At 36.8% G+C, this 21,484-nt stretch overlaps 1 protein-coding gene across 1 annotated transcript; it reads left to right on the top strand.

Moving 5' to 3' along the window:
• Positions 1–560: 560 nt before the first annotated feature.
• Positions 561–17,875, top strand: GTF3A (general transcription factor IIIA). The gene is given in 14 exon segments (XM_053705570.1): positions 561–756; positions 2,962–3,062; positions 4,116–4,212; positions 4,727–4,816; positions 8,021–8,062; positions 8,064–8,094; positions 10,088–10,140; positions 10,143–10,199; positions 11,281–11,304; positions 11,306–11,362; positions 11,364–11,447; positions 11,449–11,515; positions 16,786–16,932; positions 17,802–17,875. Coding segments are annotated over 14 exon segments (1,119 nt in total). The 5' UTR covers position 561.
• Positions 17,876–21,484: the final 3,609 nt, after the last annotated feature.

Genomic DNA, 21,484 nt, shown 5'->3' with positions numbered 1-21,484 from the left:
TTAACAGTTCCTGGTGACAATACCTCTAAAAAAAACAGATCTCTTTATTAGAAAAAAACACGTTTTAAATTGATAAATAATATCAAGGGGAACATACTTTTAAATTAACTATCACCATTAAATTTTTAAGGAATGTACTACAGTATTCAAATTAGATCAGTAAGATTACTCGTACTTCAAATAAGTTTGAAGAATCAGTGACAGTGATAGTGACATCTCTGACGGACTTGGCTATAACAACTCAGAAATATTCTCTCCCCCTTTTATGTATTGGTTTATTCCAAAGCTGTCAGTTTGACAGCCACTGAAAGCGTGTTTACCAATGTCCAAATACAGCGGCTTGTAGTTAACCCTAGGCCTAACAGAAAAGATTGTTGACACACTACATAGTAATGCGCCGCGGCCCTGTTTTGTAGCCCATGAATTAAATTGTATTTATTTACAATTAAACAATAGATACTATCCTTAATTTCCACTTCCTACACCGCATTAGTATCACATTTAATGGGAACACCCCTACGAGTATCATTAATGGTACATTCCGTTTTGTATAGCCGACTAATGGCTGCCTCCGTGTCTTCCTGGGGTAGTTCGACTGCGTTTGAGAGTGTAAGCATTTCAGACAGTGGTAGAGGAATGGGAGAGACCGCACCACCAGATGTTTACAAACGGTACATTTGCTCCTTCGCGGACTGCAATGCGACATACAACAAGAACTGGAAGCTGAAAGTTCACTTGTGCAAGCACACCGGGGAGGTGAGACCGGAACCACGTGTGTGAGCAACAGGGAGTGCAGAGCAGCAGAATGCTAATTGTTTTTCCCGGTTTTGTCACTCACTCAATATTATCACGTTCATTATCAATCTATTAAATGTGCACGTCCTTTGTGTATTTGATGTAATAGACAAGTCTGGACTTGTATCGCTCGGTCTATTTAGTGTTTGAGATAAAGTTGTTGTTTTTTGCCGGGGTCTCTTGGTGAAAGTGATTTAAACTATATTCTCCAGACATCCCAACTCTCCCTGATTGTAATAGCGGCTACCTGATGCCAGCAAATGGAATGCAATCTCACTGAAACTCTGTACCATGATCCAACGTGACCCAAATCCGGAAAAAGTGTTTTTGCTGGGACGTTATAGAACCCTTAAAGCATGCATCAGTAACCAAAATGCCCCCACTGATTTTAATAAAATAAAACACAAATACTACCTTATTTACTGCACGTAACTAAACTTCGTATTCTAAAATATTTAAGCATTCAACAATCGTACGATCACTAGAAAATTTGTTGTATGTGGTTGTGCAATAAAGCTACTTTTTTTTTTTTTTTTTTTTTTTTTTTTGTGACTTTAGTGGGAAGCTACTTTAATAAGTCTCTCATATTTAGGATTTCAAGGTGCCCAATATGAGGGGGGGGGGTGGCGCAGTAGCGGGTGAAACCACCTCCCTTAAATTAGTTTTTGCACGTTGGGATGTCTGTATTCTCTCACCTATATTTGTAATAATAAAAAAAAAATTTTTAAAAGATTTTCACTTTCATTGATCAAAATCATTGTAGGCGCTAAAATATATATAAATAAATTACCCTTTAGCTTTGTTATACATTCCGACGTTCCTCTGCCTGCAATGCATAGTCTGTTTCTGTGTAAAATGATGAATCGCACATTAACCAATCCAAATGTGCCCCCTTTGGAGTCCAGTGTTCTGGTAAGATGGCGAACTTTTGAAAACAGCGAGCCATGTCACTTCCTGTGACGTTACATCAGCTTTTTCACAAATTTTGGCTGTAATGCGCATGCGCGCCAGCGTCATTGCGTACCTGACCACATACATCACTGCTACAATATTTAGAGCTGTGAAATTGACCCTTTCTAGAGCGCATGTGTGGGATTTTCTATCAGAAATGGTGCGCTCATGGAAAGTTGTTTGTTCGGAACTCCGTCCCCCACTGCAACTACTATTACTGCTACTCTAAAGCTGAAAAAAATGGGGGGGGGGTACTCTCATACTCTAGAGCTACAAAATCAAGCTCTAGATTTTCAGGCACAGGAAGACTCTAAATGGAGACTAAGGCAAAGATTAAAATTGCAGATGGTTTTTAAAACTCCTAATAGAAGGACTCAGAAGTGGATAAAACAAACCATTTTATTCATAACAAGTGAGGTCACCAGACAATGTACAGAGAATGTCCAAAGCAAAAAAACCACTGCAATCACAGATCGTATTTTCACAGTATCTGATACATGCAGTTCCTTGATTCAGTATGGCACAACTCCGCCTGTTATGTCATGTCACCACGCTCCGACATACATTTCGCCAATCACAGCTTGGCTTTTTCGAGGATCACTTGAAGATCTGGATTTGCATAGATCTTAATTTGTTGCACTTTCATAAGAAAAAAAAATCTGTCTCAGAAAATAGCTGAATGCCACGGCCATATTCAACATTTGTTTCCTAATGAAAGCCCCAAATGCACATGACTAGTTTCAGCGTAGACAACAATGGCTCAATTTACCCCTCCCTCTTGTCCTAGTGCATGGTGGTTGTTAAAAGTTTTGAATTTTGACTGTACTGTCCTTTTATGATTCAGTTGGAGCATGCAGTTTTTTTTTGGCCCCGGAGAAGCAATGCTGGGAGCTAGCTTCTGATTTGTGGCTGTGCATATGTGCTTCTTGTAATTGTCTCACTCAGTATGTTGAGCTAGCTCCCAGTAGTGTATTGTTGCAAATTTGACAAGAGAAGTTGTGTTTAAAATTGCATGTTCTATATGAAAGAGAAAGTTTGGGAGTATTGGGGGGGGGGGGGTGTTGGGGCTGAGTTGGAGAATGCTTGTATGATCAAAATGATCACTTATTCCTGCAGCTTAGAAGAGGTAGCTGTGTTGATGGAGGGAATAAGAGTACTAGAGATATCTATATATTTTTTTTTTTAAGGTTTGTTTGTTTTTCTTATCACCCACAGAAACCTTTTTCATGTGAACATGAAGGATGTGGCAAAAGCTTTACCACAACGTACCATCTATCACGTCATTCACTTACTCACAGTGGAGAAAAATCTTACAAGTAAGGGGTTTTTATTTTTCAGATCTATGCTATGTTAGTACTCTTCCTCCACTTAACTCCATGACCACAGTGCTGCCTACCGTCAGCTTAAAGCAGCCAAAGGGATCATTACCATGTTTTGTTTTAGTGACAGCCAGGGGGTTACTCACTGTGTGTGGTATTGGTTAAGATTGTATGTGCGGACCGAAAATATGCTTTATGCTAGGTTTACGTTCTCACTATTTAAAATTGTATGTGTGATCTGAATTAGGAAAAGTTTTGACTTAAAGGGACAGTAAACCTTAAAATTAATGTTATATAATTCTGCACATAGTGCAGAATTATATAACATTATATTAGCCAACCATTATTTAACATAATATTGCCTTTTTATTTTTATCAAAAAACGCTGTTTTACAGACCCGCTCTCTGGGCTCTGAGTGGGTCTGTTTTTTTTTTTCCTCAGCGCATCGGGCCAGCTGTATAGTCACAGCCTGGCGCGGCTGGGCCGGGCTGTGGAAAAAAAAAACAGACCCGCTCAGCAGAGCCCAGAGAGCGGGTCTGTAAAACAGCGTTATATAACATTAATTTAAAGGTTTACTGTCCCTTTTTAATTATCACTTTAAAGCATGTTATTGATAGCACCAGAGTGGGAAACTCTGACGGCTCAGAGCCGTTGTTGGCACTCAAGGGGTTAAAGCATGTTATTGAGGCCTTGCTAGTGAAATGTTTTACAAGTCATTTTGAAGTCAAAATAAAACCTAAGATAGACCATGCAATGCTGTGTGGTTTGTTTTATTAAAAAATCCAAATTGCTTCCTTTATCAAATTGTACACACTGAGACACCAGTAACTACTAAGCATGTGCAAAAGTTCAGTATATACAAAAGTCTGAAAGGGTGATGGCTCTTACATTTTTATTTTTTTATTTTTTTTTTGACAAATTTTGTGTTTATTACATTGCCTATTCTGTTTCTGCAATTTTACCGTATTGAATGTGCTAGGCATATAAGGCTTATTTGAAGGGTCATAAAATTCTAAGTGTCCTAATTTTTCTGAGCTGTTTTATTACAGATGTGAGTCAGAAGACTGTGACTTGAAATTTTCTACCAGGTCAAATATGAAGAAGCACTTTAAGCGAGCTCACAAATTTCCTAACCAGATCTATGTGGTAAATATCTTTTTATTATACTTTATCTAACCTGTTATCACAGAAGTATACATTTTCTTTTTATATATACAACCATTAAACCCGCACATCTTGTGGTTTTGTCTGGGTAATACTCATCTATCGAATCTCTTGTGGCCTGACTGTTATCAGACGGCCACTTGTCTGTCGGAATGTTGTCAGTTGGATAACAGTCCGGCCATGGTAGCATGCGCATGTCTAGAGCACTACAGGACAGGAAATAGTGCTCTTGCAGAACGTCTTCCATATAATGCTGCAGACACTTTCACGCTCCTAATCTTACCTTCCCACTTTTCAAACATAGGATACTAAGAAAATGGGGAAATGCAATAGAAGTATGTTTAAAGTTGCACGCTCTGAGTCATGAAAAACTTTTGGGTTTTGTATCGCTTTTTTTAAGCTGAGTGACTCTGTAAATATTCTGCTTGACCTGTCAGCAGTTGACTGGCTTCAGTTGTCTGATTTTTTTTTTTTTTTTTTTTTTTTTTTTCCTCAGTGCCATTTTGATGATTGTGGCCAAATATTCAAGAAGCATAATCAACTTAAAGTTCATCAGTTCATACATACAAATCAAAAGCCTTACAAGGTAAGTGGGAAAGTTAGGTGGCATTTTCTAAATCTTGTCTTAAAACTAGCAAAATGTTGGGGAAAATAGTATGCTTAGGTCTGTCTTCCTTTTACCTCCAGAATAGAACCTGGTTTGTGTTTCAGTGCTTAGAGGACACTGAACCACTTTTTTTTTTTTTTTTTTTTTTTTTTTTTTCTTCCCCCCCCCACCCCCTTTATTTTGAAATGTAAGTTTAGATGCCGGCCCATTTTTGGTTGAACAACCTGCGTTGTTTTTGCTTATTGGTGGATAAATTCACCCACCATTAAACAAGTGCTGTCGAGCTTACTGAACCCAAAAATAATGCTGATGCCTCTTTCAAATAAAGTTAGAAAGAGAACGAAGAAAAATTGATAAGAAAGTTGCTTAAAAATTGCTGCTCTATTCTGAATCACAAAAGATAAACTTTGGCTTGCAGTGTCCCTTTAACATTTGTCACAGCCACTTTAAAGCCACAGTCACTTTAAAGGAACATTAAAAAGTAGCTCTTCACCTTCCTAGAAATCATTTACTTGAACATCAGAACATTATGTTACATTTTTTTTTTTTCTTTGTTTGCTGACAGAGGCTGCAGTGCCTCCATTACTTAAAGGGATATGAAACTGCTCCTTAAAACACTAAAAAACAGTGTTAAAATAAACAAACCTACTTGCATAATAACACTTAAAGGGGCAGTCTAATCAAAATTAAATTTTCATGATTCAGATAGGGCATGCAATTTTAAACAACTTTCCAATTCAAAATTGCTTTCTCTTGGTATTCTTAGTTTAAAAGCAAAACCAAGGTATGCTAATTTCTAAGTCCCTTGAAGGCCGCCTCTTATTTCAATGCAATTGACCATTTTTCACAAGCTAGAAGGTGTTGGTTAATGTGTGCCATTTAGTTAACATTGTGCTCACAACCAGTGGAGTCTCTTCACGAGAGGGCACTCTTGGCCTAAAAATGCAAGTCTGTTAAAAGAATTGAAATAAGGGTGCAGTCTGCCAGAGGCTTAGATACAAGGTAATCAGAGGTAAAAGGTATAATACAAGTGTGTGTTGGTTATGCAAAACTGGGGGAATGGGTAATAAAAGGATTATCTATCATTTTAAACAATAAAAATTCTGGTTGTAGACTGTCCCTTTAGTAACTCTCAGTGTAGCCGCTGTCTGCAGAAAGATAAGGGGTGCTGACATGTTTTACTGTTGCATCACTTTTTGCAGAAAGTTTCTGAGCATGGCCAATAAACTTATTGGAGCTAGAGCAGGTGTGTCCTAACACCTAGGTTAAACTATTCCATTTGCTGTCCTTGTGGGGCAGTAAACAGGAAGTTTTATCCTCTTGAAAATGATTCCTGAAACAATTTTTTTTTTTTTTTTTTTTTTTTTTCTTGATTCAGAGCATGCAACTTTCTGTATGTTTAGAAGCCATTTTTTGGTTCACAACCTGGGTTGTGCTTGCTAATTGGTAGCTAAATGCACCCACCAATAAACGTACTGAACCAAAAATTGTCTGGCTCCTTAGCTTAGATGCTTTCTTTTTCAAATAAAGATAGCAAGAGAACGAAGAAAAAGCGGATTTATAGGAGTAAATTATAAAGTTGCTTAAAATTGCATGCTCCTATCTGAATCGTGAAAGAAAAAGCATTGGGTTTAGTTTCCCTTTAAATATAACCCACCGCCTTTGTTTTTTTGCCTTAAAGGGACACTGAACCCAAATGTTTTCTTTCGTGATTCAGATAGAGCATGCAACTTTCTATTTACCTCCTATTCATTTTTTTTTTCTTCGTTCACTTGCTATCTTTATTTGAAAAGGCATCTCAGCTTTTTGGTTCAGACCTCTGGCCAGCACTTTTTTTCTTGGATGAATTTATCCACCAATGAGCAAGAACAACCCAGGTTGTTCACCAAAAATGGGCCGGCATCTAAACTTAACATTCTTTGCATTTCAAAAAAAGATACCAAGAGAATGAAAAAAATGATAATAGGAGTAAATTAGAAAGTTGCTTAAAATTTCATGCTCTATCTGAATCGCAAAAGAAAAAACTATGGGTTCAGTGCCCATTTAAAGGGTACATAAAATAAGTTGGAATAGAGACAAAATTATAATATGTACATTTATTTATAAAATATTTTACCAGGAAGGATACATTGCGATTTTTATCGTTTTAAAGTATGTCCTGGGTCCACAAAACATTGCATTGTTATAATAGGGTACAGTAAAATACAGAAGCAATATTAATACATAATATATGCAAAATGTAACATAGAACAGGTAGGAAATATATAATCAACCATGACAGGTGCATTCTGTTTTGAGATATGTAGAGAGGGGATCTCTTGGGGAAGGGTTTTATAGTGTGCGGGAGGTTGTTCCATAATTGTGGTGCTCTGTAGAAAAATCGGGGAGGGGGGGGGGGGATCAAGCAGCTTTATTTTTTTTTATTGTGGACAAACTAATGTGCTGGTACTGGATTAGAGGTTACCTGCAGTGCCTCGCCATTACCCCCCTTTTTTACCCCCCCCACCCCAGACATTTCCTTCTATGGCTGTATCTATCTTTTTGTTTTGGTAGAATGCAAAATGCAAAGGAATTATCTGCTTAAGCCTGCCTAGAAGCGGTGAACTCAGTTCAAATACAATGCCTCACTGATAAGGGGGTGGAGTTGGCTTCTCCAGGCAGCTTTAGCTATAATTCATTTAGCTTATTTTTGAAAATTTTAAAATACTTGCCAGCAATTATTTTATTTTATTTATTTTTATTTTTTATTGCAAACTTAATTAGCCCTTTTAGGATATGCACAGATCTCAACCTGTTTTATGTTCCTTTTTGAAACTTTTTTTTTTATTTTCTTTTTTTTTTTTTTTATAGAAAAAAAAAAAATGTAAATGTCTTTGGGAACATGCTATGAATTGGCAGCAATGTATTGAGATGCTCCTTTACACAGTGGGGCCTATCAAGCAGTTATAAAGCATCTCCCTGCTGTTAGTCTGCAGGGGGAGGCTGGTGCAATGCTGAATACGGAGAGCGTATTGCTCTCCGCATTCGGCGAGGTATGTCCGTCCTGATCCGCACTGGCGGGTCAGGTCCAACATACCTTTTTGAATATCCCCCAGTAACTTAATGCATTGAAATTCACATGGAATAAATTTATCTAACTTGCGTGGTTTTTTTTTTTTTTTTTTTTTATTTATTTATTTTAGGTGCACCCATGAAGGATGCGAGCAAAGCTTTTCTGTACCGTCTAAAACTTAAACGCCATGAAAAAGTCCATGCAGGTACCTTTAAAACTTGTTCATGTTATTTAGAATAACCGCAATTAGCATACTGAAATGAGGTCCTATCATTTTAGGGGTCGGTCCGTGTTTTTGAAAAGTTTGTCAGTCACTGCCGCTGTATCAAAGCAGCAATCCACACACCTTCAACCCCGCTTGAATATTTACTTATAAAGCTGAAAACCCCCCCCTGTATTGAGTAGGAAGTCAGGATGGCTGCACTGATCCTTGTTCTGGTGGGGTCTTGAAGAGCTATCTCAAATGCAAACCTTAATCCTTTAAGAGTAAAATATTTGGAAATTAAAGGGTACACTGTACTGTAAAATTGGTTTGCCCTTAATGTGTTCCATTGACTTGTATAAAATGTATGGGAAACTGCTCCTTTAGATTTATTTTTTGTATATATAAATGTTATGCTCTTTGATACCACATACTCATTAGTGAGCTGAGCATGTAGGAGATCAGACCTTATCACCTCTAAAGAGAATTGTTACCTTGTCTGTATGCCATTGCCCAATATGATCTAAGCTCTCTGGGCTTGAGCTTTGCTAAGAGATCTCCCCAGTACTATGAAGTACCTGTCTGTTTATAACCCTGTGTCTCACAATAAGGGTGCTGCCTAATTTGAAGAATGTGTTGGCAATGCATACTATATAATAGGACTTCCAAGAATTTGTCATTTTATAAAGTATAAAACATGCAAAAATGCTGTTAAATTCATTATGAATTTTTAAAATCTTTTTTTTTTTTTTTTTTTTATTATAGGGACAGTCAACTAAAAAAAAAAGTTATTGTTTAAAAAGATGGGTAATTCCCAGTTTTGCACAGAAAAGATGGTTATTATTTTACCTCTTAACCTTTTTTTATCTACAGCATCTTTCTTGACAGGCCCCCTGATCACATGACTTTATGTATTATCTATTGACTTGCATTTAAGCCAATTAGTGCTGTATTGTGCACAACCCCACGCGGGTGAGGCCAATGTTGTCTATATGGGGTCACATGTACTAGCAGTCCCCTGTTGTGAAAAACTAATTAAAAAAAAAAAAGCATGTGATCAGGGGGGCTGTGTTTTTAGTGGCTTAGAAACAGACAGAAATTAAAGGTTTATAAAGTTTATTAATATAACAATGTTGGTTGTGCAAAAGCTGTGGGATTGTGTAGTAAAGGGCATTTAGCTATCTTTTTACAATAACCAATTTTGTTGTGTGCGGCCCCTTTTAATGAATTTCCCCGGCCCTCTGCTAGAGGGCTTGAACAGGGGGTTTTCATGGGCCTAGCTGAAATTTCTCTTCCAGATCTGGCATATTCTGTAAATATATATAAAGGGTGTAAAAATTGTATAGTACAATGTCTTTTTAATTGCATGATTACAGAAAATCTACCATATTGTCTCATACTAGCGGTATTCAAAGAAACTAAGATTTTTCCTCTTTGCGGTCAACGTGTTCTTCTAGGATTTAGAGTACGCAATTATAAACACATTTTCAGTTTACTTCTATTAACTAATTTGTTCCATTCTTTTGGTATCCTTTATTGAAAAGCATATACCTAGGTAGGCTCAGGAGCAGCAATGCACTGCTGCTGATTGGTAGCTAAACATATATGCCATTTTGTCACCAGATATGTTCAGCTAGCTCCCAGTAGTGCATTGTTTCTCCTTTAATAAAGGATACCAAGAAAATGAAGCAAATTTGATATAGGTCAATTGTAAAGTTTGTAAAAAATTGTGTGTTCTATCTGAATCATGAAAAAACATTTTGTTTTTTATGTCCCTTTGAGATGTATTATCTAAATGTGCAGATTGCAGTGTTTCACCTTTATTTGTGGGGAACCTATTGGTCAATGTCTGATCTATCAGTGATGTGCTAAAGCAACCAAAGACAAATGTCAAGACTTGTAACTGAAGTTTTAGCTCTACGTGGGTGAACTTTTTAAGAAACAAAAAAATTAGGTGGCAGCTATTGCGTGACAGTGGTCAAATCTTTGCGTTCTAGGTACCCATGCAGAAAAGACAATTTATGTTCCTTTGTGGGCAAGACATGGAGCCTGAATATGTAAAACATGTTGCAGAGTCTCATCAAGGTGAGTTTCATATGGCAATGGCTGTCATAAGTTCTCCTATATTTACCTGATTGTGTGTTTTTTTTTTTTTGTTAAAAGTAATAGGGTTTGAAAAGCTGTGGGGGTTTAGGGCTAAATGCATATGGTAGTCTTTATGCTTGCTTTCTTTAAAGGGACAGTCAATACCAAAATTGTTTTCTAAGAAAGAATGGCTTTTTCACGACAGAAGACTGCTAGTTCATGTGAGCCATATAGATAACATTGGGCTCTCTCCTGTGGCGTTATGGCTGACTGCACAAATTGGCTAAAATCTAAGTCAATAGAAAATAAATAGCCATTTGATTAGTGAGGCTGTCAAAAGAGGTTCTGATACAAGTAATCAGAGGAAAAAGGTATATTACTATAACCCTGTTGGCTGTGCAAAACTGGGGAATGGGTTAATTAAGGGGAATATATAAATATATTAGAGATAGATATCTATCTCCTACAGCCCGTTCACTACGGGCCATTTTTTTTGCAGTACAGCTTTTTCTCTCCCCCTCCTTCACTGCCATTCCCTGCTGGTCACGCCCACTTCTGGCCGCAGGCGGCAAGATCAGATGGGTAGGAAAGCAGGACTCAAAGGCCAGGGTGTGTTTGTCCTCGTGCTGTCTCTACTTGCGCATGACGGCTTCAGACAAACACACTTGGCCTTTTATATAATAGGATATATATATATATATATATATATATATATATATATATATATATATATATATATATATACATTAACAATGTTGAAGTTGACTGTCCCTTTTAAATAGTTCTTCATTCTGATTGCTTGAGATATCAATACTTTTTGGTTTGTGTTTTTTGCTTTGCATGCTAATCACTGCACATAAGAATCTCTTTAGGCAGATTGAAGAGCTATGCATAGGTACTGTAGTATTCAATGACACCTAGTACTGGCTTCTTGCCTGCAGTCTGCAAAATATAAATGTATCAGCAAGCAATACTAGACCCTCTAGGATCGCTAAATTCATTGCTAGATAACATCTGGATTACAACAATGTACAGGATTAACATCAAGGATTGAAATGTATTAATTTAAACAAGCTAGTGGGTTTTCTCCTGAATTTCTTTCAGAACCCGGCCATCTGTGATGTGTGCCAATAAAAATTTGAAACATAAATCCTACCTTAAAGAACATAAAAAGCGCCATGAAAAGAGAGAACTGTATATTTGCTTGTCCCAAAGAAGGTTGTGACAGGACATACACTACAATGTTTAATCTCCAAAATCACATTATGTCGTTTCCATGAGGAACAGCGACCTTTTGCTTGTGATCACACAGGCTGTGGAAAGTCCTTTGCCATGGAAAGTGAGGATTGATATTTATGATGTATGTTTGGAAGGGTTGTATAGGGTGTGTAGCTTTTATGCTGCCCCCCTTACCTCTTAATTACATATGCCCCTTCCTGTTAGACCAAGAAGTGCATCAGGACAGCACAAACTAATATAGTAGTTATCATTTGACTTCAGATTTGCTAGCTGGACATGGCTGGCCTCTACATAGTTGCACCCATTGAAGGTGAATAGTGCCTTGCAAGTGGTTGTGGGGGAGGATAATTTTTGCTTTGCATCTGACCACAGTAATTTTGGGAAGCAGACTCTTGCATAGCCGGTTTAAGCTAAGATAGTTGTGCTTGTGCTAGATATTTAAAGTGCCATAAAACATTTTGAGTTATGTGCATATTATAAAAGGGTTAACTGAGGTAAAAGTGTGTGGTGGTGGGGTTGTGGAAAAAAACTTAAGCATTTAATAGTTTCCAAAATCTGCAAAATTACTTCGTTTGAGGGTTGCCAAGTGTAGCTTGCTTCCTTATCTGTGTCCTTACCAAACCATGAGGTATCAGGTACATAGTTGTGCACTGATAATTACTTATGCAAGTAAGGGGGAGGAGGGGACATTGGATACTGCTAATTGTTGCCAGTAGGCTTGCTTGTTTCCATGGTGATAATGTCACATGCTTTGATAGCTTCAGCATTATACTCTGCCCTGCTTTTAGTAAAGTGTCATGTGACTGTTTCCCCTATTGTGCATGTACACAAGTGCATTCTGCCATAACTATGGCCTGGATAGCACCTTCCATGTATGTAAAACAAAACCTAATACCTGAATTAAAAGGGGTTAAAAAAAAAAAAAAAAAGATTTTTCAGGTAAGCTTGGCTGCATTATATTTTTTAGAAACTGTTAGTTTATACGGTTTTATATTCCTTTTAAGTACTGTTATTGGCTACAGTTTAACTTTTTTTTCCTTTTTTTTTTTTTTTTTTTCACAAAGAAGGAAAAAAAGTTAAACTGTAGCCAATACCAGTACTTAAAAGGAATATAATAACCGTATTAAACTAACAAGTTTCTAAAAATATAATGCAGCCATAGCTTACCTGAAAATCTTTTTTTTTTTTTTTTTTTTTTTTCACAAAGGATTGTTTGGCATATTAACGACTTCTAAAGATCATGCTCTGATTTTATTTTTAAACTACCTTAATGTAAATGTTGGTTTTTGATCATTCTGACCATTCCCTGTTTTTATAGCAAAGCCTGAAAGAACACATGGTGGCTCATGACCCAGAGAAGAAAAAGCTGAAAGTAAGTGTGTAACTATAGTGTATGTATGTCCCTGAAAACATCATAAATAAGAAATTGCAACATGAAAACGTGGCTGTAGCTTAAAATTGTTTGTTCAGTCCTAACTTCAGTAGCAATTTAAATCCATAATGTGTAGTGTTTCCCTGTAAGCTGCACACTCCTAAACTTTTATTTAGCATCAAGCTTATCTACCATAGCACTGCTGTTTAAAATACAGGAATTTTCAATGGATAATTATTTTCATAAGATTCGTAAATAACAAGGAAATTTATGCTTACAGGAGTACAATAAAAGATGCCATATTTCTAGTGATGTCTTTGGTTTTTATTTTAATATTTTTCAATCTCCCCTTTTTAGGAAAGAGAAATCCCCCGTCCCAAGAGAATGTCTTGCATCGCGCCTTTCTGGATATAAGCCCTCAAAAAAAAATCATAGCAAAGTGACTTCTGAAGCAGTTGAAACTTTGGCTAATACAAAAACTACATCTCAAGAAAGTTTAAACCAACCCCTTGCACTTTCAGACTGAAGGCTTAAATAAATATTTATATATGGTTTGTTTTTGTACATTGTAATAGAGGCATATATCTGTTATAACTACCTCAAGCTGGGTGACCATTTTATGTGGGGGTTGTGTTATGTTTTGTTTGTTTTTTTTTAATTCATTTTCAGCTTTTAATTTGCAGGCTTGTGGCAACAAAGTGCACATTTTTTATTTTTGGCTAAATACCATTTCATGATTTTGCAATTAAACGATACAGCAGCGTCTAGCATCTTGTATTGTTTCTGTCTCTCACAATTTGACTTTAACCTGCATTCAGGGTCGATTGAATAACTGAATGCAGTGTTCTTAATAGAAAATGTTGCCTTCTGGTGACATTATGAAGTAGCCGGGTAGGGGTTAGCGGGCAGTTGCACTACTTGAGAACCTGTCTGCCTGCAGGGATGGTAAATTTAACCCCTATGTCTTCCTTAACTTGATGTTCTCTAAATTTTAAGAGTTGCAGCTCTGGTAGGTGCTTGAGCTTGGTGGCTTGGTCTTAATGCTTTGTGGGACCTTGCAAGAATTAGTGGATCCAATCTTGATCCTTTGAGATGTAAGAAGAAAAAGCATCAAGCAATGTGGGAACAGGCTCTGGTATGCCCCAGATGCAAGGATTTCTTCATCCTCTTCAAGCTTATCTTTAAAGGGACAGTTTACTCAAAAATTTTCTCCCCTTTAATTTGTTCCCCAATGATCCACTTTACCTGCTGGAGTGTATTAAATTGTTTACAAGTAGCTCCTTTACCCTTATATTGGCATTTGAAATTGTTGATTTAGCATGTGGTATCCCCACCTATTCTGAAAGGTTTGTGGCCCGCTGCGTACCAGCTATAGATAAGCTTTGTAAACACAGCCAGCAGAAGAAATTACACTCCCAGTGCGATATAGCAGAGATAAGGTAATAAAATGTTGATTTTCCATTGTTCTCTCAAAGTACTAGTGATTGTTTTAAGGACAGATATAAAGAAGCAGGTATATGTGCACAATGTGATACAGTAATGAGATCGGATTATACCTACAAGCTCAACCCATTTTATTTGTTTGTGGCTTCAAAACACAAAATCAGAGCTTTAATATACACAAATAAGCCTTAAAAAGCTAATTTTCATACATTTTTTTACTCTGCAGTTGGTAAAAAAAAGCAATTGTAAACAAACTAAAAAAAACTTTTTACAGTATACTGTCCCTTTAAGTTGGTGATTTACAGATTCTCTTTACCAAGTAGGTTTTGTTAGTTTCAGTTTCCTATTTGTTCTCCTCACAAATCAAAACTGTAAAGTCCTGCTTGTTGGAGTGTACCAGCATCATCCTCTAAATTCAAGAAGGCAGAGGGGATCTCTGGGAGGAAACATGGGTCATATTAGTCCCTACATTGGTAGTATCTTTCAGGTTAATGAAGGATTAGTAACGGGTATCTTTGGAGTCTTATAGAGTTTTGCCATTTCTTTGGAGACATTATCATTGAAGTAAAGGGAGAGAGTGACTTTACTATTCCTTTAAAACGTAGTTTGATGAGTGATCTGCAAGATATTCTTTGTATGTTAAGTGCTTGTGATAGTGCCTCAGATACATTTCTTCCAATCTATACTTAGGGATGGGGTGCCAGTAGGGATGTGCATATAGGTCTTTTGTAAGGATCCGAATGCAGAAGTAAGCAGGGGCTTGTGTCCTTATATTTTTTTATTTTATAGCCAGATCGATTTGTCTAAAAGACCCTGACTATAAAATCTGGTTTTGGACAGATCTACAGGAATCAGTCCGGCTATGAAAATATCTGACAGTCACAAGCTGCTTCTTGCTTCCACATTTGGATCCTCGCAAAAGATCTGAATGCATGTTCCTTGATGCCAGTAGGCACTAAAGTTTTCTTGAGGTGCACAGAGTTTAAAGAACCAATAAATGAAGTAGAAATGCAAAATCAACAATTAAAGTAAAAGCACTTAGTTTGAAAATCAAGTTGCAAAATAAGTTTTTTTTTTTTTTGTCTGACAAATTTCAGTTTAGTTTTTAATGTGACAGCCATCAGCCAATCAAAGATGCAGATACTGTGAACTCTTGAACATACTCAGTGCAGAGCTGGTGCATCATAAAGTGTGCATCTCATAGGAAAGTTATCAGATGTTTGCTTTTATATAGCTCAAGCATCCAGATTACAAGTGTGAAGTTTAGCACAGGTATAATCTGATTCAATTTTAACTAGATTATTTACATTTATACATTAATACAGAAATAAATAGTAATGGGATTTAAAAATAAGATTTTAATCAACTTTAATGAAACCCAATATCTAAAATCAAAACAATAGAGTGGATATTGAAACACAGTAAAAGTTAATCTGCTACTTTAAGCGTCACTTCAAACATCCAGAAAGCATTACATACATAAAATTCCATATATATCAGCATTCACTTGGGGTTGGACAGTATTGATTTCTCTACATCACAACAGGCACCTCTATGTGGTCAAAGGCAGCCTCCTACATGCAAGCATCAAGGGTGAAAATACTTTATACCAATTTCTGACTGTCCCTATAGACAACTGTGTATTCTCAATTGCAAAAGTTTTAAATCATTCAATCACACTTATTAATATTCAGTCACAAACCCACTGCATACATCCACTGTTAACTGGACGCTTGTGTTTGTGACTCTGAAAAATCAATAAGAGTGATTGAATGATTTGAGACTTTTGCAACTGAGAATAGTTGACTATAATAGAAACTGGTTGAAAGGATTTTCACCGTTGATGCTTGCATGTTATACCAGTGCAAGCTTGCGGTAGCAATAACTAGCCACTTGTAATGGCTGGTTATTTATCCAGCACCCGTAAACGGCTGAATTTGCGGGTGTGCAATAAATTAGTGCTCTACTTGTAATCTAGCCCTGTAGTTTTATTCAAGTGAGCTGCATCCATTTAATACAACTCCAATGATTTTTGCCAGACAAAGAAGGATCCCAGTTTATTCTAATAAAGTGATTATTTTACTCACAAAACAATTTCCACAATAATTATACTCTTTTTAAAAATCCATTTGTCTAACTGAAATCCAAATGATTTATAATAAAACATCACATTCCTTAGCCAGAATCGGATTTTACACTGAAGTTTAAAAAAAAAAAAATAATAAAAAAAAAAATTATCTAGACGTTCTTCTCCATAGGCAGCCGTTTGTTTGTGGACCATATTGAGCTGTGTGTTGCCTAAGGGCGCTAACAAATGTTACTGGAGTGTTGCTTAATGGTAAAATAATGTGATAAAATATTCCAAATGGATCCAGTACTCCCAACAGATTATAAAATCGGTATAGATAAACTATACTGCATAGTACAGATGCATGATAGGCACTGCCTGGATTTGTAGAAAAAAATTAAATAAACATATTATTGTGCATCTATATACACAGTATAGCTATTTTCTTTTTGTTTGTTTCTTATTGTCTGTTTGAAAACTAATGTAGGGTTCTTGTTTGAGAAGACACTGATCCTGAAGATCGCACAAAGCTCTAGTACATTTATTGTTAACCTTGCCTCCTGTGGAGACCAAATCCCCCTGCGACCTCCGACATCCCCAGACTGCACCACAACCCAAAAGACTCACGTTTGTGGTAATTATTGTCCAGGATGGATGTAGAGATATATTCTAAACGGAAATCCATCAAAATAGGGAGTGCTTGACTAAAATAGATAAATGATTTGTTTGAGATAGGTGCGTGTAATCCTCTCTCCCATGACTCAGCATGCTGAGTTGGAGGACATAAGTAAAATTGAGCAAAGGGGATAGCATTTGATGCTGCTACCATCAAGCCTATAACTTCCATGCACAAAGCTTGCCTGTAGATACTGACATGCTGCTTGTAATTTGATTTTTTTTTTGTTAATCTGTGAGATAGAGCCGCATGGTAACATAATCTATAATTATTCCTAAAAAGACAACTCATGTCTGAGGAATCAAAGAACTTTTTTGAACATTTCTCCTCCAACTATGACTTTGAAGAAACAATAGTAGTCTGGTAGTGAGACACTGACAAAATAAAATGGTACTTGAAACAATATATCATCCAAGTATGAAACAACTGCTATATCTTGAGACCTGATAACAGAACACCCAGAACCTTAGTAACCATTCTGAGTGCTGTAGCTAATTCATAAGGAAGAGCTACAAATTGGAAGTTATGGTCCCGAAATGAAGAAACTGATCGTGATCTCTGTGAATTGGGATATGCATCCTTTAAATATACAGTTTTCATATACTGACTCTGTTGAACTAAGGGAAAATAGTTTCATTTTTAATGAAGGGACTCTTAAAAACCTGTTCAAAGTTTTGGGATCCAAAGTGGTTCTCTTCAGCACAATGAAAATATTTGAATAGAAACCTTGACCTTATTGTGTTTTTGCAAATGGATCCATCTCCCCCAATACTTTCTAAATCCTGAACACGTTGAAAAAATAAATTTGCTTTTTGTGGATCTTTTAGAACGTGTGACAGAAGAAACCTTCCGCGAGGAGACCTTGACCGAAAGCTTGTCCAATAGCCTTGGGAAACTATAATGAGTACTCAATGGTCCTGAACTAACTGTGACCAAGCTCTCAAAAAAGGCTTAATCTGCCCCTACCAGATGGGATTTTAGATCAGGGGCCGTACCTTCATGCTGACTTAGAAGTGGAAACTGACTTTTTGTTCTGTTTTGAATTGTTCCAAATTGGGTTAGGTTTCCAAAATGATTTTGCTGAATCAGATTTTTGAGAAGCAGAGGAATTTTGTTTTTTGGAATGATTTAATGAGCAAAACAAATTAGTAGTTCTTCCTTGAGATTTCTTGTCCTGTGGAGGGAAGTATCCCTTTCCTTCTGTAACAGTAGAAATAATAGCACTTAATCCAGGTCCAAATAAGATCTTGCCTTGAAAAGGCAAAGAGAGAAGTATACTCTCTGATACTATGTCAGCAGACCAAGTTTTTAGCCATAATTCTCTTCTGGTTAAAATCACCAAAGCCATGTTTTTTTTTGCATTAATATGTATAATTTCTATAATTGCATAAAAAAATAAAATAGTTGGCATTTCTCAGAATTTGTATACATCCCAAGATATACTGTAATGAAGACTCTTCAGATACCATATAGGATAGGGAATCACACTATAGAGCAGCAACCCCTGCGACACAAGCAATGCCCACAGCTGACTTAAATAAAATGCCTCCTTGAAGAAAGGATTTTCTAAAATAACCTAGCTTTCTATCCATGGGGTCTCTGGAAGAAGTTCTACATCAATTGTGGTTCTCTTAGCAAGTCTGGAAATTGCCCCATCAACTTTATAAACAAATTCCCAGAGTTCTAACGTTTGCATTAGGAACTGGAAACATCTTTTTAAACTTTGGGGATTATAGAAAATGAATAACTAGCTTATTCCATTAATTAGAAATAATTTCAGATATTGTGTCAGGGACCGGAAACATTTCCACAGCTTTAGAAGCAGGTTTAAAAATGAAATAAAGCTGCTTTACAGATTTATCCTTCACCAGCTTAGAATATTGTGCCCTACAGTTTGCAATACTTTACAATGTAAAGACTTTAGATGTTCAATCTTAAAATTTAAGGGATACTGAACCCAATTTTTTTCTTTCATGTTTCAGATAGAGCATGCAATTTTAAGCAACTTTCTAATTTACTCCTATTATCAATTTTTCTTTGTTCTCTTGCAATCGTTATTTGAAAAAGTAGGAATGCAAGGGTAGGAGCCGGCCCATTTTGGGTTCAGCACCTGGTAGAGCTTGCTGATTGATATGCTACATTTAACAAGCTTACATTCCTGCTTTTTCAAATAAAGATAGCATGGGAACGAAGAAAAATTGATAATAGTAATAAACTAGAAAGTTGCTTAAAATTGAATGCTCTATCTGAATCATGAAAGAAACAAAATGGGTTTAGTATCCCTTTAAATGAAACAGCATCAAAATCCTGATCAGGATTACAATTTTTGTTGTCAGAGGATATTTCACCTTCTGAAGACTGATCAGAACTCTCAGAGTCTGAATCATGTACTGCTTTGTTAGCAATATCTGCTGTAGACAAATCAAGTATGGACAGAGAGTGGGAGGACAAATGTTTGAGCATACTTGAAAATGGCATAGCCGCCAAAACCTCAGAAATAGTATTTCTTACATATTCTTTAAAATCTGGAGAGAAATCAGTAGACCCCCCCCCCTAAAGAGGAACCTACTGACGAATGACAAGACCCCTTGGCTGGCATTGCAGGTGTAGACTTTTGGGAAAGTAAAACAGAATTTAAACAGGAACTGCAAAGTTGAGCTGGAGCGCAAACAGTAGCCATCTTGCAAAGCATACATACTAATACATTTAACTGAGAAAGACCAGTGAAAATGAAGACAAATGTACAATTCCCCAAAAATTACACACCTATCGTGTAAGAAAAATAAAAACTATTTCCTCGCTCTTGTTATGATGAGTAAAAACCCCTCCTAGAGAATGCTGTAACCGGAGTAGAGAAAATACGCTGCTGCACTGTAAAATGGCTGCCGCTTACTAACAAGATGAGTGAACTAGTGCCAGAATAAGTTGTGCTGCGCAACCAAGAGTGGTAATAAAGTACAAATGTAAAAGTTATGGCACTGTATATTTGTTCCCGTATAACCTGTCCCTCTAAATAACACACATATCAATTTACGTATCAGTGGGTTTGTAAATGTACACAAACATCTAGACAAAGCCCCAACCTTCAGTTACTATCTGTGTTTACCTGTGACCCAGAGTAACTAGGCTATGATAAACCTAATTCAAAGGAAAAAAAATGAGAGCGCCTAATGTGTTAGTAATCCAAAATAAGAAATATTCACATATTAGTGTGGATACAGACCTGGTCAGGCAAACAGTGATGACTGTTTTTATAAACGCTCTTAAAAATAGTCTTTTAAATAGGCTTACCAGAAGTCCCACTTTTACTGGGATTGTCTCTGTTTGGTGGCAGTGTCCCACCCGGTTGTTCATTCTGTCCCAGTAGGGTTACCACTTCCGGGTTTCAAATCAGGTGTCCGGGTTTCAGACCGCCTGAAACCCGGACACATTTAAAATGACTGGACTGTGACTCTCCAGCATAGTTGGATGCTGGTACTTTGTTACATACAGCTCTGCTTAGCTTAACGTTCGTGTCCTTCGAAGTTTACATTTAGTAATACAGGCTGAGTGAGCAGCATAGGGTTTTTTAATTTTGTAGTAGTACTTGGTTTATTTTTCTAAGAATTTAACAACCCCCGACCCCTGGTGACATCACCGGTGATACACCTTTAGGGGTATCATATGGGTATTACCAGGAAGTGCAGACAGGCAGGATTTTTGGCATTGATCTTGCTTTACTTCATGCAGAATAGCATTTTGGCTGTAATCTTCCTGCATTATGGTATAGAGTAGCCTCAAACAGCTTTAGCAGGTACATGTTTCTTTTTTACTTATTTCATTCAATGTTGTATTTATGCCTTATCAGTATTTGGCTCTGTTTCTTAATTAGACACATAAAACACATATTACACTGCAGATATTAAAGGGGCAGTAAACCTAAAAAATAATGTAATATAATTCTGCACATAGTGTAGAATTATATTACATTATCTTAGTGCTAACTTTATACTTTAAAGTATTGCAGGCATATTTTATTAAAAAACAGAATTTTTCAGACCGCCGCTCAGTACTCTAGTGAGCGGGTCTGGCTTTTGGTCTAAGCGCATCTGGGCAGCTGTCTAGTCACAGCCCGGCCCGATTGCGCCATTACACTCAATGTAGCTCGCTCCTGCTCAGGATGTACATGCTTTTCACTATTTTATGAAATTGATAATTATGCTTGATGTTTGGCATTATTTAGAATCTGAGATTTAGATGAATGATTTATTTGCTCATGTTGTGTATGGGTTGCCATGACAACATAATGGTGTCTTTTTCACTAGGAGGTGGTGTTACTGTCTATTTAACCTTTTAACGCCGTTATGCCGTTCTATTCCGTCATATTTACACTGGGCTTTAAAGCCGTTATGACGGAATAGAACGTCATATCAAACGGCTGTCCTGAAGCCTTCTGCGCTTCAAGGACTTGATCGCGGTCTGGAGGGCGTTCCTAGGGTTGTAGGGACGCCCCCCAGATGCGATCCAATAA

The sequence above is a fragment of the Bombina bombina genome, chromosome 3 (genome assembly GCF_027579735.1).
Source record: "Bombina bombina isolate aBomBom1 chromosome 3, aBomBom1.pri, whole genome shotgun sequence".
In the NCBI taxonomy this organism is placed as follows: domain Eukaryota; kingdom Metazoa; phylum Chordata; class Amphibia; order Anura; family Bombinatoridae; genus Bombina; species Bombina bombina.
The sequence above is the reverse complement of the archived record's forward strand: the minus strand, read 5'-3'. Positions and strand labels throughout refer to the sequence as shown.